This window comes from Tachypleus tridentatus, chromosome 1 (assembly GCF_004210375.1).
Source record: "Tachypleus tridentatus isolate NWPU-2018 chromosome 1, ASM421037v1, whole genome shotgun sequence".
In the NCBI taxonomy this organism is placed as follows: Eukaryota; Metazoa; Arthropoda; class Merostomata; order Xiphosura; family Limulidae; genus Tachypleus; species Tachypleus tridentatus.
Window position 1 is genome coordinate 178,717,898 of NC_134825.1, and position 17,317 is coordinate 178,735,214.

At 34.7% G+C, this 17,317-nt stretch overlaps 2 protein-coding genes across 3 annotated transcripts in view; one reads left to right on the forward strand and one right to left on the reverse strand.

Annotated features, from left to right (window-relative positions):
* The window catches only part of LOC143231324 (uncharacterized), a 196,480-nt gene that overhangs the window by 152,256 nt on the left and 26,907 nt on the right, over positions 1-17,317 (forward strand). The window lies entirely within an intron of this gene.
* LOC143222602 (cell cycle checkpoint protein RAD17-like) lies at positions 11,568-14,318 on the reverse strand. The gene is given in 3 exon segments (XM_076449333.1): positions 11,568-12,624; positions 12,627-12,915; positions 12,948-14,318. Coding segments are annotated over 3 exon segments (1,344 nt in total). The 5' UTR covers positions 13,566-14,318; the 3' UTR covers positions 11,568-12,187.

Consider the following 17,317-nt stretch of genomic DNA (forward strand, 5'->3'; position numbering starts at 1 on the left):
CAAGTTACTACCTTATCTCAAATTAAAACACAGTTGTGTTGTTTTACTATACAAGTTACTCTTTTCTCTCTATTTAAAATACTATTACACTATTTTATTTAACAAGTTACTCCTTTCTTTCCATTCAAAATACTATTACGTTATTTCATTTCACACATTACTCCACTTAAAACACTACTAGGTTGTTTTATTTCACAAGTTACACATTTCTCTCCCTTTATAATACCAGTGGGTTTCATTTTCACAAGTTACTCCTTTCTGAATAAAACACTACTGGGTTGTTTTATTTCACAAGCTACTCCTTTCTCTCCATTTTAAACAATTCTGGACTGTTTTATTTCACATGTTACTCCTTTCTCAACATTTAAAACACTACTGGTCTGTTTTATTTCACAAGATTCTCCTTTCTCAACATTTAAAACACTACTGGTCTGTTTTATTTCACAAGATACTCCTTTCTTAACATTTAAAACACTGCAGGGTTTTATTTCACGTTACTCCTTTCTCAACATTTAAAACACTACTGGACTGTTTTATTTCACAAGTCACTCCTTTCTCTTCATTTAAAATTCTACTTGGTTTTGTTATTTGACAAGTCATTCAAAACAAGATCAAACTTCTGAAGTTAGACCTTGAAAATTTGTATAATTAAAGCAAACTATAAAATGTCTATAACATTCATTTATGCCTTTTGTTAATTAGTGGCAACATATTATTTTTTCAAAAGTCTGAAATACTTTTGTTTTAGAAATCTGAAGAACAATTAGCTACATCCCAGGTTTGTTATCATACCTTGGTGATTCAAATAACACTATTCTGTGTTTTTTAACTGACTATACAAATGCCAGATGTTACTGTATCTCAGTACAGCTGGCGTGGGTATTAACACTTTTAATGATACGCAGTGAACAATGTTTCGACTTTCCTAGGTCATCTTCAGAAGGTCAAAATGTTATTTTCTATTTATTAATAAAAGTATTATTACCCATACCAGTCATTCTGAGATATATATTTATTTCAAATGGGTTTTTCATCACCAAAAATGTATCAGTACTGTGTTTTCAGGTTGTAATGGTTAGACTTTATATGGCTGTATACAAATAAATGACCAAGCTATATCTGGGATTTTTGTTGCTTTCTCAAAAGTTCTTGTCCATCGAGATGCACAATTATCACTGCAATGTCTATGTCTGCTATCCATGATTTAAAAATTCAGTGAATGGGTGAAATAAACTGATGGTATATTATGCTGCTGACTTGGGCGATCTAGCAGATGGTAAGGTGAAAAGTGGAAAAACATATCTAGTCCAAAACCTTACAGCAACAGATGTAAAAAACTCACTTCACAGTAGCAGGAGAGGATATCTGGCTGTATATAAGCAGGAAAACAACCAACACCAGATCTACCAGGAACTGATATCCAGCCAGTAGTAAGAAGAAGGACTGCAAAGCTGGAATGCATCTCAGTCCAAAAGCTGGAGCACTGGGCATTTGTCATCCAGTCCACAGTAGGTGGAGGAAGATTAACCAGCACATATGTCACGACTTAATTAGCTGGACCATGTTCAACACAGATTCACTGAGCTTCTACAAACAGGAAATAGTCTCAGCCTGAGGAGCAAACTGCAATTATCTATCTATGTACATATGTTTATGACATGAGGGAGTGCTTCAACCAAAACTTGGCAACATCTTAAATTGACCAGCAGGTTCATAGTAGGAAGGGCATTACACCATTAAAAAAAAAAAAAATGGACATACGTATAAACAGAAATAGGGTGTGATGCAACAACAATAACCAGACTGCAGCTGGAATTGTGTATCAGGTCTGCAGTAAGAAGTTCTACATGTCACTGTCCTACTCTCAACTGAGTGGTGTGATTCACCTCTCAGGAAGACAAGCATTCATAATCCACAATCCCAGCAGCTAAGAACTGGTAAGTGGAAAGGACTCTCATACTTTACAAGAAGAAAGAGAAAAAAACATGTTGAAGAGTCTGGAGGAGTACAGTGGAAAGAGTGCAATAGATTATTAGAACTACAATGTCAACAGGGTCATTCAGTCAGCAATTGTACATCAGGTTCACAGTAGGAAGAGACTTAATGTCACAGAGCAGCAGAGATGATCAGCAATCTCTTCCTGCTTTAATCATGTTAGTCCATGAGTGTACAGTCCATGACAAACATATTTATAACGCAAATACCCCATCTCTTGGGTGTGCATAATCTAAACCTGCAATGAAATTATTAAGTTGTAGAAAACAGAAAAACACAACTAACAATAAGTGGAATATACATCAAATACACTGTAACAAGAGCAACCTATTCCAAAGGTTAACCACCCTGTTAGAAAAATGAAACTGTATTAGCTGAACATCACTCCTACCTTGCCAAAATTAATACTTGTGTCCCCTATTGCTGCTATTTTCACTGCTGAATATCAAAAAAGATGACTCATCAACATTATCAGTTACCTTTACAATCTTAAACATCTCAATCAAATTTCCCTGAAATTTTCAAGAGAAAATAACTTGAGAGATTTTAACCTTTCCTCATATGACAATCCCTCCATCCCAGGCACCATTTCAGCAACCCTTTCCAACAATTCAACATCTTCCCCAAGGTAAGCAGTCCAAGAATGAACACAACACTCCAAATGTGGTCTAACCAGCAACATGTACAATAAAATTATGACCTCTTTAGTCTTATAATCAATATTTTTGTAGAAACAACTTAAACCCCTATTTGCCCTATCACTAGCAACAGCACACTGTTTAGATGGTATAATGGTTGGTCAGTTTTTTAAGCCAAGATCCTTTCTTTCAAGGCATTCTTAAGGTTATTGCCACCCAAAACATACTTATAATTCAAGTTGATACCCAGATGCATCATCTTATAATTAAAACTCATCTACTATTTATTCATTTTCAAAGCATGTCAAAATATTTGTAAGGCAAGATTTTCCCTTAGTGAAAGACTAATAGGCCTATAATTACTTGGACAATTTCTAATACCTCCATTGAAAACAGGAGTGCATTAGCTAATTTCCAATCTGTTGGTACTTGTCTACTATCCAAGGATTTGTGAAAAAACTGTGGCAAGTAGCTCACACATCTAATCCTTGACCTCCTTTCAACCTTTGAGAAAATATCTAGTTGAGGAATCTTATTCTTTAAGCCTTCCAATTTTATTTTGATAAGCTATGTCATTGTCTTGTTCAACTTTGTTTTTATCTATAAATGTCTCAAGATGAAGAATATATTTAAGTTTTCATTAGTAAAACTGAAGAAAAAGTAGAATTTAACAACCCAGTTTTCTCATAATCATCAGATACTAGTTTTTCTTTATCATCCATCAAAAGGTCATTTCCATCCTACTGTTTGTTTACTCCTAATAGACTTTGAAAAATTCTTCCTGTTAATTTCTTTGTTTTAAGCCAAATGTTTTTACATCATTTTGGATGCCCTAATTTCCTATTTGACCAACTTTCTTAATCTTCTATGATACCAGTCAATTTAACCTGAATTTTTCTTGCTTTCCTTTAATTTTATCTCTTATACCCTTTGTAACTCAACCTGGATTTTTACTTGCAGTTACCCTTTTCTTTCTGTCAGGAATATATTTGTTTTGAATAATGAATTGTTTTTCCTTAAAACTTTTCCACATTTGCTCAGTGTCTTCAAATAACTCAGCTGTCTAATACACAACAGATAATTCTTGTTGCATCCATTCAAAATTTGCTGTTTTGAAACTTGGAAGCAAAATATCATTATTCCTAATTTCCATATGCAGCAAAACATCATACCTAATACAGGAATGATCATTTGTACCTTGGCATTCCCCCAATTTCCACCCTCTCAACCATTTATCTATTAGACACTAACAATATATCTAAAATAGCATTATGTCTAGTAGGTTCCTTCATCAATTAATTAAGAAATAAATCTTGAAGAGTTTACAGAAACTTTTGTCTGCTTTCTTCCATCCAGCCAATCTTCTATCTAATTAGTTAATTTATCCCCTCACACCCATAGAGACAAGTTTCTTTACAAGCATTTTATACGGCACTTTGTCAAATGCTTGCTGAAAGTCAGATAGACCAAATCTACATAAACAGTAACGTTTTCAAAGAATGTCAAAAGACTTTCAAGGCAAGATTTCCCTTGGTGAACCAATGACTATCGAATAAAAATTTTAACTTTATCAAATAACTGTGCAAAACGTCTTTAAACAGACTTTTGAAACTTTTCCTGCAACTGACATAAGACTTGTTGGTTTATAATTACTGGGACAATTTTTATCACATCCCATGAAAGAGGACATGCATTTACTAACTTCCAATCATTCTGGTACCAACCCACTATTTAAGGACTGACAAAAATAGTGTTAAGTAGCTCATATATCCAAAACTGTTGGGAAACATGATCTCACCCAGAAGCCTTTTGGGTTTTAATCTGCTCAGAATTAATGCAGTCATCCTGTTTCCATTTATCAATTGAAGATGTGGAATATTGCTTGAAGCTTCATTACTAAAACTGGATATAATTACCCAGCCATTTCATAATCATCAGACTCAAGCCCTCCTTTATCATCCCTCAAGGGTTCTATTACCATTTTAACTCTTAATGTACTTAAAGAAATCCTTATTGATTATTTTCAGCCAACCTTTTCTCACACATCCCTTTTTAATGCCCTAATTTCACCTTTTTTTACCTTCTAAATATCCTGTCATGCTAGTCAATTTAAATTTCTTAAATTTATTATGCTTTTCTTTGATTTTACCTCTTAAAACTCTTTGTAGTTGGTTGGTTGGTTGATTTGCTGTTTTGTGGCACAAAGCAGCTGGGCTCTCTGCACCAAACATCCAGTAAAAAAGTAAAGTAAATTTAGTAAAATTCAAAAAAGGAAATTAAAGTAAAACAAAATAAAGTTTAAAAAACAAACAGTATAAAACCAATGTTTACATCTAGTCTACAATGTTAAGAGAAAAACTACAGTAATACAACTTATAAAGGACTTTCTATAGCATAATTGTAATTATCATAACTCACCAGGAAGACTAACAGGTAAGTACAAAAACCACCGTCAGTCACCTGAAGGTCTAGTCCTGGTTCAGAGTTATTTGACGTTATGGCCATTTTCAAAAAGTAAAGTAATAAAAAGTTTTTAAAAGTGGTTTGGTTTATTTTGAATTTCATGCAAAGCTTCTCAAGGGCTATCTGCACTAGCCATCCATAATTTTTCAGTGTGATACTAGAAGGAAGGCAACTAGTCATCACCACTCACTTCTAACTCTTGGGCTACTGTTTTACCAAGGAATAGTGGGATTGACCGTCATTTTATAATGCCCCCACGGCTGAAAGGGCAAGCATGTTTGGTGCAACTGGGATTCGAACCCACAACTCTCAAATTAGGAGTCAAACCCCTAATCCGACCTGGACATGCGGGCCTGGTTTTAAAAGACGTGTAGCAAAATTATAATAATAACTTGCCAGGTTGACTAACAGGTCGTTCAAACAGCAGCGTTAGTCACCTGAAGATGGTCTTTCCAGTCCTGGTTGCGAGTTATTTAATGTTATGGTCAGTTTCCAATTTCAAATTGAACTAGATGAACTGTAATTTTTTAAAAGGGAACCACATTAAAAAAGGTGTAATGTATAAATTAAAAAAACTTAAATGGTATTAAAAAGATAAATGGCCTTTAAAAAACTAAAACATCACCAAGGTGGACAGTGCCACCATCACCAATAACATTGTCTAACATTATGGACAAACCTTGGGACAAAACATGTTTAAAATGGTTGTAACAAGTTGAGAGTTGTAACAACGGCAAGAAAGTAAAATGTGGCTTATTGTGATCTGAGTGTTACACAAACTACACACTGGTGCATCAGTTCCAAATTAAAGAAAACGATGAGTTAAAAAACTGTGACCAATGCGTAGTCTAGTCAGAACAACTTCTTTCCAATATAGGGTTTTATTTGGAAAAGCTTGTTTTTCACGTTGCTCACTCCAAGTCAACTGCCAGTTGGCATGGAGCCAAGCCTTAAATACAGGACCATAGACCTTGTATGGGACAGGCACTGCTGTGATAATGCCATAGACTTATCTGCAGTGTCGGCAAGCTCGTTCCCGCAAATACCAACGTGGCCTGGTATTCAGAAAAACTGGATAGAAGTAGATGTTAAAGAAAAATGAGCCAGTCGGTTTTGAATATTGGCAAGAACAGGGTGTGGACAAACGTGAAGCAATTCCAGGGCCAGTAGAGAACTGAGTCAGTATAAATAGTGCAGTTGGAGTACTTATCTTCAAGGTGAACCACGGCAAGAGAAATGGCGTACAGTTCAGTAGTGAACACAGATGCTAAAGAGGGGATTCTGCGCACAACCACAACAAACCGTGGCAAAGCCCACACAGTCACCTGATTTCAATCCATCTGTATAAATAGGAATGGAAAGATGGTTCGAAAGATGTTCTGCAAGTAAAAGATGGTACTTCCAATCAGGAGTATCTGCTTTCCTCAGAGGTTACTTTTGGGGAATGTAATTAGTCATGGTGGGATAAGCTGACCAGTAGATACAGCAATGTTATCAAAGAGAAGCAGAAGGTAGATGGAGCAGCATGTCATAGTGTACATCATCAGGTTCAACTGATGTACTGCCAGACCGATGAAGGGGGCCAGTTTGAGTTCCATCAGTGTAAAGGGACAATTATAGTAATAGAGACAATCAGCTCAAAAGGAAAGAGGTGATTACTCTGCCTGAGTCTTGATGGCTAAGAAGGTGGAAGAAGAAGCAGAAGTGCTAAATACCAGGGGGGATAGAATTATATTCTCCACTATCCTTTTGAGTCTTGTTCCATATGACTTTGGAACTGGTAATAGAAGATATGCCAATTGTGAACTTAAGCCAAGATTCCCTCTGGCTTTGATGTCCTACCCACTGAGCATGTGCACAGACCTGCTGGAAAGTGATACAGTTCGAGAGTGTGGGATATCTAGGGAAACTATCCCAGGCCTGTTTTTGAGCCTTTTGTGCCATGTGGGAGGCAGAATTCCACCATGGACAAGGATGTAGTGGAAAACGTGTTGAGGTTTTAGTAATACATTGAGCAGCTGCTTGTTTAATACAGTCAGTTACTGCTACCACACAAGCATCTATTGATGGCTTACAGATGATAGCAGGATCAAGTTCTGAGATAGCAGTGAAAGAGGACCAGTTTGCCAGATCCAGCTTTCACCAGGGCACAAGGGTCAGGTGGCATTATAGGAAAATGATCACTGCCTCATGGATTATTGTCAACCCTCCATCAAAAAATGGGAGAATAATGAAGGGGAGCAAATTGAGAGATCAATAGCAGTAAAGGATTGACTAGGTGCATGGAAATAAGAACTGGTATTGAAAAGAGAAAGGTTGTGATCAGAGAGCAACTCCTCCTATCAATATTAGCACTTCCCCAGAGGGATGATGTCCATTAAAGTACCCCAGAATTAAAAGAGGATGACAACAGTTCAATGAAAACATCAAGGTCTGACTGATCATGTCTCTCCAGGCTACAGGTAGAGAGACACAAACAGTGATAGTATGACCCAAGGAAATATGGATGGTTACAGCTTCCAAGGGTGTGTTGAGTGGCAAAGACAGGGTGGGCACAATCAACAGTGCCACCCCTCCATGCACTCTTCCATTACACAACCTGTCATTTCTGTACAAAGAAAACTGCTGAAAGGTGACTGTATTGGCAACTTTCAGAAATGTTTCCTGTAAGGAAAGACATACAGGATGGTAGGAAGCAATCAATTTTAGATATCATCCAGATTACAAAGTAAACCTCGACAGCTCCATTGTATCAAAATGGCCATTTTTATTTATGTGTAGGTAAATTGGGTGGAGAACCCTTCTGTTTGCAACCACATCTTTTTCTTTATTCGAGGGAGGTCTATTGACCTCCATAGATCCTGCAATTAGGCAGGTCTTTGATTTAGGAAAAGGATTCCAGTGACTGAAGACATGAAAGAATGATCGTTTTGCATCTTTGGGTGGAAGGAGATGTACCCGAGGAAATGCCTGTTCCCGGAATCAGAGGAATTGGATCTTAGGATTTGCTGAAATGTATGTTAGGGGCAGAGATGAGTGTTGAAGTTGATTCATAGACTTTTAACCATGAAGGTAAAAAACTTCTGTTGTTTGGAGAACGATTCTTTTGGAAGCACAGAGAGATCTGTCTGCACTCCCACTGTAGTTGTGCAACAAAGTGCAGCAGCATACGTCCGAGATGAGGTGGTGGATAGTAAGTTTCGAGCCTCAAGATAAGTAATGTTATGAATCATTTTCAAATTCTGCACTTCCTTTTCTTCCAACCATTTAGGGCAAAAACAAAAGTAAGATGGGTCCGTTTCATACTCATAGGCATCATGGTTCTTGCCACTGCGACGAGCACACGTCAAGGAACCACAACATGATGTCTTTGAGTGACCGAACCACTCACCCTGGAGATATCTGAGAGGGTTTGGAATGTATGGCCATACTCTATAATTAAGATAACTTGCATTGATGGTGACAGGCAGATGTGATGACATAAATGTGAGAATGAGGATACTGGTCGGTATCATAATTCCATCTTTGCGAGTGGATATACGCCTCACTGCAGAAACTCCTTGGTGGAGAAATCAGTAAGAATCTCCAACTCGGGGATGTTCTTCAAAGCCCTCTCAGCAATAACTCCTTATGATGAATTCATAGTTGCATAAGGTGTAACCTCAATAGGTATATCCCCAATTGCCTTTGAATGCAAGAGGAGTTAGTTCACTGTGTTGAGATGTGGATGTTTCCACCAATATGTCACCAGATTGAAGCTTATTTGCTGACTTTCAAGAGCCAGCATGTCCCTCCAGTCCATTCTGAATAAAAAAGGGGACATTTGCCCTAAAGTTTCCTCTGAAAGAGAATGTAGAATGAGAAAATGAGATACAGACATTCAAGACGTGATCGTTTACCTATGGACTGTTTTTCACTATTTTATTATGATATTTTAATTGGAGTACCAATAATAAAGAAAGGGAAATTTCTGTGCCCACTGACCCCACCCATCATGGAGCCCTATGAGGGGATGCACTGCAATGCCAAACAAGGACACTGCAGCAATGCCAGAGTTTTGTGAGCAGTTTATCCAAACTCCACCATCAGATATAATGTCCACAACACCTGTTGAGAACATCTAACACTGGTACTTGGTTGACCCTAGCCTAAGTGAACCAGCCAATTGACCCAAAGGAGGCCACCCCAAGGCTGCCTGTCTACAGAAATTCAAGGCCAAAGTGGTGTGTTAGGGTTGGACCTCTCAACCACCAGGATCTTTTCCTCCCCTTCATGGGTGGCTGTTTAGATCCCAGAGGAGGTAAACTGAAAAAATAGAACCTTCCCTGGGAGGTCCCCTCACCACGTACAGGAATCCACACCGAAAGGAAGTCTTTGTTAGCCAACCTGTTGTTTTTACTTACAGGTACAATAAACCTAAAACACCATTATTAACTTCAAATTGCTTTATTAAATTCAATGTTTTGCTGCACATAGATAAGGAATGATATTTTGGTTACAAATTTAAAAAAAAAAGCAAATTTTGAATGGATGCAACAAGAATTATATGTAATGAACTAAGTAACTCAGTTGCATAATTCATTACAGATATTTCTAGCCTAGCATTTAGTCCTAGTGACCAACTTTACTTGTAACTTCATCCAGTTAACCTTTGGCAGTAAAATTAAGTTATGGTAATATACTTTAAATACATTTATCAACCTTTATTAATTAGCTCCTCTGACTTACTTTTCCCTATATCATTAGATCTTACGTGCACAACAAAAAACTGCATCTCTGCTGGCTGCCTTTATCATATCTCCTGCTCTGTTGGTTATATCTCCACCCATGTCCTGGAATAATCTGATTCTTTTCTCCCCGCTTGCCCCACATTATTATGACATAGTACACAATAATATGAAACCTAGAAAGCTGTAGACATCAAGTTGCATCCTATCCTCAACTACCCATTCACAATGTGGCCAATAAAGCCTATTTCTTTATACATGGATGCACACTTTTCTTGTTTCATCTCAAGACATCCTTCCAATTGGAGCTCTATAAAATGTAAGATCTACTAGCCATTCAAAAGTATTACAGAAACAGAATGATATGAGGCAGAATTCATAATCCTTTGTGAGTGCTTAAAACAGTCTTGGTCTACTTTCATCACCTAGTTCAACTTGTCAGTTAACATAATACAATTATAATGTATTGAACCAATAGCTTTTTTCCAGTGCATCCAGACATTCATCTGTGCATGGTTGAGAAAAGGCACTGGTATAAGTTGGTCCATTCACCAATACCAAATATACACAGAATCTTTGTATTTGTTCTTTCTTTCTGACAATCATCACCAAAGATGGCAACATTTGCTTGGTTTCAGTGTAGCTAATATTTCTTATATTCCAAGGAAGTTCTTATGGTGTTTTTTTATTGGATATGCATCATCTTTACCTACCTAATGGCATGTGATTGTTTTCAGACCCAATTAGCTGTCTAGTTCCAGAAACACCTGCAAACCCCCTGAGCAATTCACCAAGATTGTGAGTTCAAATTGTTTATATAATCCTTAGACTTGAGATTCCTTGGAATTTACATATTTGTACTCAGATGTGGAACAATGGCTGCAGCATAGCTACTTGTTTGCTGATGAATAATCAATAATGAGAAAAACAAAATCACTGGTTGATTTCAACATATCTTGTGTTCATGTTATAGCTAAAATGTCAAATGTTTTAACTTTCTGCACATAGCTTTACTTTACAGTTCTTTTCCAACACAAAGGAAGCCATGAAATTTTTATCATTATAAACTGAGTCACCTGAAATAATAAAAGGTTTATCCAGACATATCAAATGCCTTAAAATACAAAGGACAACACTTCTGAAAATGGATCTTAGGTTGTAAATAAAACTTTAAGCTATAATAACACTTCCATGAATAAATAATAGGCTTAGGATTTTTATAAATTTTACAGTATATTATAGTTAAATTATACACATTTAGTTCTATGTAACTTGTTTTGATCAGGAGTTAGTATCAATATAAACCTCTCAGTTTTGATAAACTTAACACTAATACATCCAGGAAACAGTAAATTACTGTTGTGTTAACTCTGCAATGTAGACTGTTTTAATATCTACATTCTTTTTTTTTAACCCATAAAACTTCTACAACGTGAAGAACTCGCACACATCTGTTTATGTTTTTAGTCATAATACTACTATGATAAAAACATGTTTTTGGCTGCAATATTTAAATTTACTATAAGTTATATGAGGAACACATACATGACAGTCATGAAATTTGTACACATGTATATAGTTTTTAAAATATATTTTATTGAAAATGGTATTTAAAAAATCAGTGTAACTATCCCTACCAGAACTTTATACAAGCATACATTTTTTTTTATTTTTAAGAAAGAATGAACTACCATTTCAAAAGTGTATTTTCTCATTTAGTTATTAATTAAAAAAGCAAAAAAACTTTAAATCAATAATAAACTTTATTATCCATATAAACACAAAATTGACAGCACCAAAGAGATAACGTTATGAAATGTTTTATCAAAGATATGAGAAGTAGCCCTTACAGAAATAAATACTAAAAAACTATACAAAAACAAACATTTAACTTCATAGTATTGTTACTACTGGTGTCCAATACACAATATTCTGCAAACCTTGACTTATTTGTAAATATCTATAGGAGTAGGAAGATAACTATCAAGAGTTTGTTTACAGTTTTGTGTACTAATGTAGATTAATATGTTTCTATAATATATTTCTTTTCTATTTAAAAAAAAAAGTGCTCATAAAGATACTCATTAAAACCTTTTTACTCATGAATTTATTTTTTCAACATTTACCAAAATATGTATATGTTATTAACTACAGTTTTTGACATAGATAATGCAATGAATTATCTAGACAGAATGAGCTGTAAACAGCACAAGACAAAACTTTTAATCATCAAAATCTCCGATAACATAGTCTTCTTGTGGTATTAGGGACTCGCACATGTTCACTGTATTTTCTCCACATGGATTAGGGTCTACAAATGGAATGGTGTTATGAGCATCACATTCTTCAAAAATATCCTTTTCACTAAGATGAAAACCTGGTGTTTTTGGCCTTAGAGCACCTGATGAAAATCTTCCATATTTTTTTAATAAGCTGTAACTGGGCATTATCAAACGAAGGTTGTATGACACACAAGTATGGTATTATTTGAGTATGAAGATCTGAAGTGTGTGTCCATTCTTTAAAACAATTTCTCACTGCAGCCTGTCCATCCAAATATAGTTTCAAAACTGAAAACCACTCTGGTTTGTAAAATGGCCTCCAAAATTGGCCTCCACCAAGCTTATCTTCTTCCAGATGATACATCAAACTCCTTGCTACAACAGAAGCACAGTATTCATCAAGGATCTCTTTTCCACTCCACTCTGCAGAAATAATATTGGCATCACTGAAACCTGTACAACACTTTTCTGTAATATACACATTGTTCACAAAAGACAGGTAGTTATGATGAAGAAAAGAGTGAATGTATCAGCAGTTACTGCTGTTCTAGAAAACACATCCTCTGCATTCGACAAAAGAACCATTCGTTCTTTGTCCTTCAAGTGTATGGGAAGTTGACCTTCTGGTTCTTTTTCAGAATCTCGTTTACAATAAAGGATTTTACCAAGTGCATGAAACAAAAACAATGAGTGGTCTCTCTCTCCCAAAACTGAAGAACTAGATCCTACCATATTCTTTTTTTGCATATGACTTACAAATCGATTACTTTTACACTCTTTTGATATTCTACCCTTGGAACCAGGCATTACAAAAACTGAATCAGATTAATTAAATGGCTAACATCTCCATTACTAGCAGCCACTAAAGATTCAGTCTCAGATTTTGATAAAGTGACCTTGGCAATTGCACAAATTCTACTGGCTGCCTTTGTTAATGATGTTGTGGCTATAGGATTAAAACTCATGTGTACGATGTCAAGATCAGCTAATACACTTTTTGGAAATAAACGATGTTCTATACTACTTCCACTGTCACAAACAATGAAAACAGCTGGACATTTTCCAGTTTTTGAGTATAGTTTCAGAATGTTATGAAATACTTCAGGCTCTCTAAGAAACACATTAGGAAAGTCTTCAACAACAATTAATCTTCCAGAATTAGGTTTTACAAACAGAGATGAATACTTATTAGCTCTCAAAATAAAGTCTAGAAACTGTTCTTTCTGAGTGGTAGTGCTAACCATGGACCTAGTATTTGAAAATCCATCATCAAATACACCAGAACTATTGTCAACAGGGTTAATCCATTCTTTTATATCTACACCTAATGCTTTAGCTAAAACTTTTAAGCTTGCAGTTTTTCCACAACCAGCAGGGCCAGTTAGAAGAGCTATAGGTGCACGTTTTACTTTTGGTGTATTGGCAGGATTCTTACACTTACTTATACTGTCTAAAGCCATCTCTCAATCTGCTCAACTTTCTTCTTATTTACTGCAAGTTCTTCCTTAGTCTGTGGAGCAAACAATTCTATCCAAGACTCATCAACACAACTACGTCCACCCCTTCTTTCACCAAAATTCAATTCATATTGACTTCCTTTTTTCTTTTTGATTTAGCAACAGTGAAACTGACACTTTGATATGGCGCTGTTTCTTCTTTTTGATATTCTGATATTCTGCAATCATTTCGAGATGACGATGTGACAAAATCATTATCAAAAGATGACTTTGGCCAAGTGTTTAACTGCTTTTGCATCTCCTTTGGGAAACAGCTTTTCTTTCTACCGACACTATACCTGTCGCTGTCAGTAGATGGGTTTCACTGGAGTGTTAAAAGTGTTAACCGTTTTCCCTTGGCAATACTAATTGCTTTAGGACACATCGTAACAAATAACTAATGTAGTCCAAAGTCTAAGTCAACGGGATTAGATATTGCCCCACTTTTAAGTGTTAACACTGCTCTTTGGTACAATGACTATAGAAGCTATTTAGTAACTACATAAGCTCTCTGTATAATAATGCAAAAGATAAATTTAATTAGTTAACAGCTTAAATTATTTTCAGATATTCTAGCATTAGAACAAATAATATCAATACATTTCCGAGAAATTCCATACTAAACATTACACTTCTGTCAGTACTACTTTGTAATAAAACACATTGCAGCAAACACGCTTTAGACACGAGCCACGCAGAAATCAATACAAATTTTGTGAGATAGAGGGCATTGTGAAATAGTGACTGCTCGAGACTAGTTCAATAAATATATATATATTGAAAACAATAAATTAAAACTGTTCAAACATCAGTTGCAAAGTAGTAGTAAAAATATGTATTATAAAAAGTAACTAATTTCACATTTAGAATTTCAAACGTTTTCTATTACATTTAAATATTTTAGCGAATTTCAACATTTCGCAAAATGATACTAGTGTAATTGTATTTCCGTAGTTTGGAGAAAGAAAAAAAAGGTGTTTATTATATCCGGTTTTATTTATTTTTCCATTATACATGTATAAATAGACCAACACATAAATATAATAAACTACTGATTTAATAAGATGTTGTTGTTATATATTTATTGATTCCAAGCCTAAATATAAAAATATTTATGTTCCAGTAATTTATGATACAATGTTTGATTTTGTTTTAGTTATCATTTATTAGATGACAGTCAAACTCGCTATTAAATAGTAAAAGAGTAGCCCAAGATTTGTATTGTTAAGAATGTGCTTTTCCTTTTACTACTACCTTAGAGATAGATAACTGGTATAATTTTGCACAAACATCGAAACAAACAAACTTTTTTTTTTTTGTATTTTATATCATATGTGTTGAAAGTATTCTGTTTTCTTTGTGAAGGTATTCTTGTTATTTACCCCTTCTCAAAGGGATAAATGATTTGTATTGGAAGGTATATTTCTATTTTTATATTATAGCTTTTTGTTTCGTTGCACTGTATTAGGCGTGTCTCAATGGTAAAGGACATCTCATGCATCTTTATCTCTGATTTTCTATTTCTTTCACAATCTTAACTGCTAGAGTAACCCTTCCAAAAGGTGTAGCTTGCTTTGTTAACGATTTTCTTTTTTTACAATATATTTTGTAGTGTTATTTTTGCTTTAGTGTGTGAGCTGTAAGGCAAGTGTTTTTCATTGAAGCTGGAGTAAGTCATTTTGATCCCTTGAGATAGATACTGGATTAATGTTTAGTTTGTCTTTTTTTTTCATAGTAATTTTAGAATTATGGATGGCCAGGTTGGGCTATAAGGAAAGGTTTAAGGAAACATGTAGTACAGGACTATATTATGCGATAATTCTCTCATTAGTTTAAACATAAATTGTTTCATACTTCATTTGGAACGTTGAGAGGTAGTCAACTTTAACATAAATGTTAAACTAAAGGGTGTGTTAAGTTAGGAAGTGGATCACTTTTCTACCATGGATATATATATATTATTATTATTATTAACTAACAGTCTGGTACACAATTAAATAATATCATATACATGAAATACTGTTACAGACTATATATTAAATATCTGTTTGCTATAGAAATCTTTTCATGATGTAACAATAGCATAATACTTAAACGTTTTTTGTAGTATTGGGTTGAGGAATAATTCGTGAGCGTTTTTCAAGTTAAAAAAATATATTCATAAATGAAACGCTTTCGCAAATTATTTCATGTCATTTGGTAGATAATTTTTTGCTCTAATAGATGTTGTGTTTGATTTTCATATGTCTTTAATTTTTGCTTTCATTTTCAGCTCATTAAATGGAATGTTAAGTGGATAAAATCGAGCATTTTCGACACCATCTGCTTTTCGCATTTAATTTCTTGCAATTTCGTTTACAACAATGCATACTATATACCTAGGTATTACATGAAATAAAGTATCATAATAAATGCTTTGGGTGTAATGTGTTCATGCATTGAAGTATTGTATAGTCTTGCATGTAATGCTTGAATGAAATTATTTAAAAACGCTCACGAATTATTCCTCAACCTAATACTAAAAACGAGCAATGATATAATATTAATCAGTTTAGTGTTCGTTAGTGAGTAAGACAGTGAGATACAGTGCATCTGATGGTCATTTTTCAGTGCGACGGATTTACCGTTGTACGTTTATTTTAATACATACGTTTGTTTTACTATATTTGTTTATACGTGTGACGTATATTGCTGAGAGTGTAATGTGCAGATTCCGCTTGTTTTTTAAATTTGTAAAATATTCTTGAGAATAAGAAACAATAATACTTGTTTTACTAAAATATTAACGTGTTTTCGAACATTGTTGAAAATTTCAGAATCTTGTGTGTTTGGTATATAAAACCGTCGCGTCGAGAGACAAAAAATAAGTCAGTGTGCTATAGACTTCAGAAGCTATAATTGTGATTAACACTTGTTAATCGGAAAATTACAGAACTGGACCAAAAACATTGGTAGATTTCAAACATTACAAACCGTCAACTTCAGTGAATTACTTCGGACGTTAGTATTTCTACGAGAATGTTAAATATTGTCACATGTGAAACTTAAGGTTAGGAGTCGAGTGCCTTAGCCACCTAGCCATGCCGGGCCGTGTATAGGTGTATCAACAAAGAAATAATTTGCTGCACGTGAACTTCAATGAAAGATTCAATCCCAGACCCGATATAAGACTCAGGATTGTTTGTAAGTTTGTAAAACTCTTGTATATAAAGCATCATATGTAATAACTATTAGTAACTATCCTTATTATAAATTGCATTATTTTTTGTTTGTATATTAAAATATATTTGGATTAAAAAGAAAATTGTGTGTATCAATCTTGTTGGCAAATATAACATAAATTGGATACATAATAACATTTAATTAGCTTCGAAATTAAGGTTAAGATTTCCGGCTGTTTTGAAATGTTAATAAGTAGTATGCGTAACATAATAAATCAGAGACTTGTCCGAGATAACGTATAGTATGTAACATAACTTATTCAGTCAGCATAATTATTATCCGTCGATTAGCAAGGTGATTCCGCAAGTAACTTAATAAGTAAGCTAGGAGTAAATTAGTTTTGTAATTTCTATTGCAGTATTGTTTGTAAAGCTTAGCCTTCTAGTGAGGCTGCAACAAATATTATTGAAGAAATAAATGAATTGACTACCGTCACATGGAGTGGACGTCGCATTATTTTTATCAAACAATAACGAAAAAAAAGCACTCAGCTT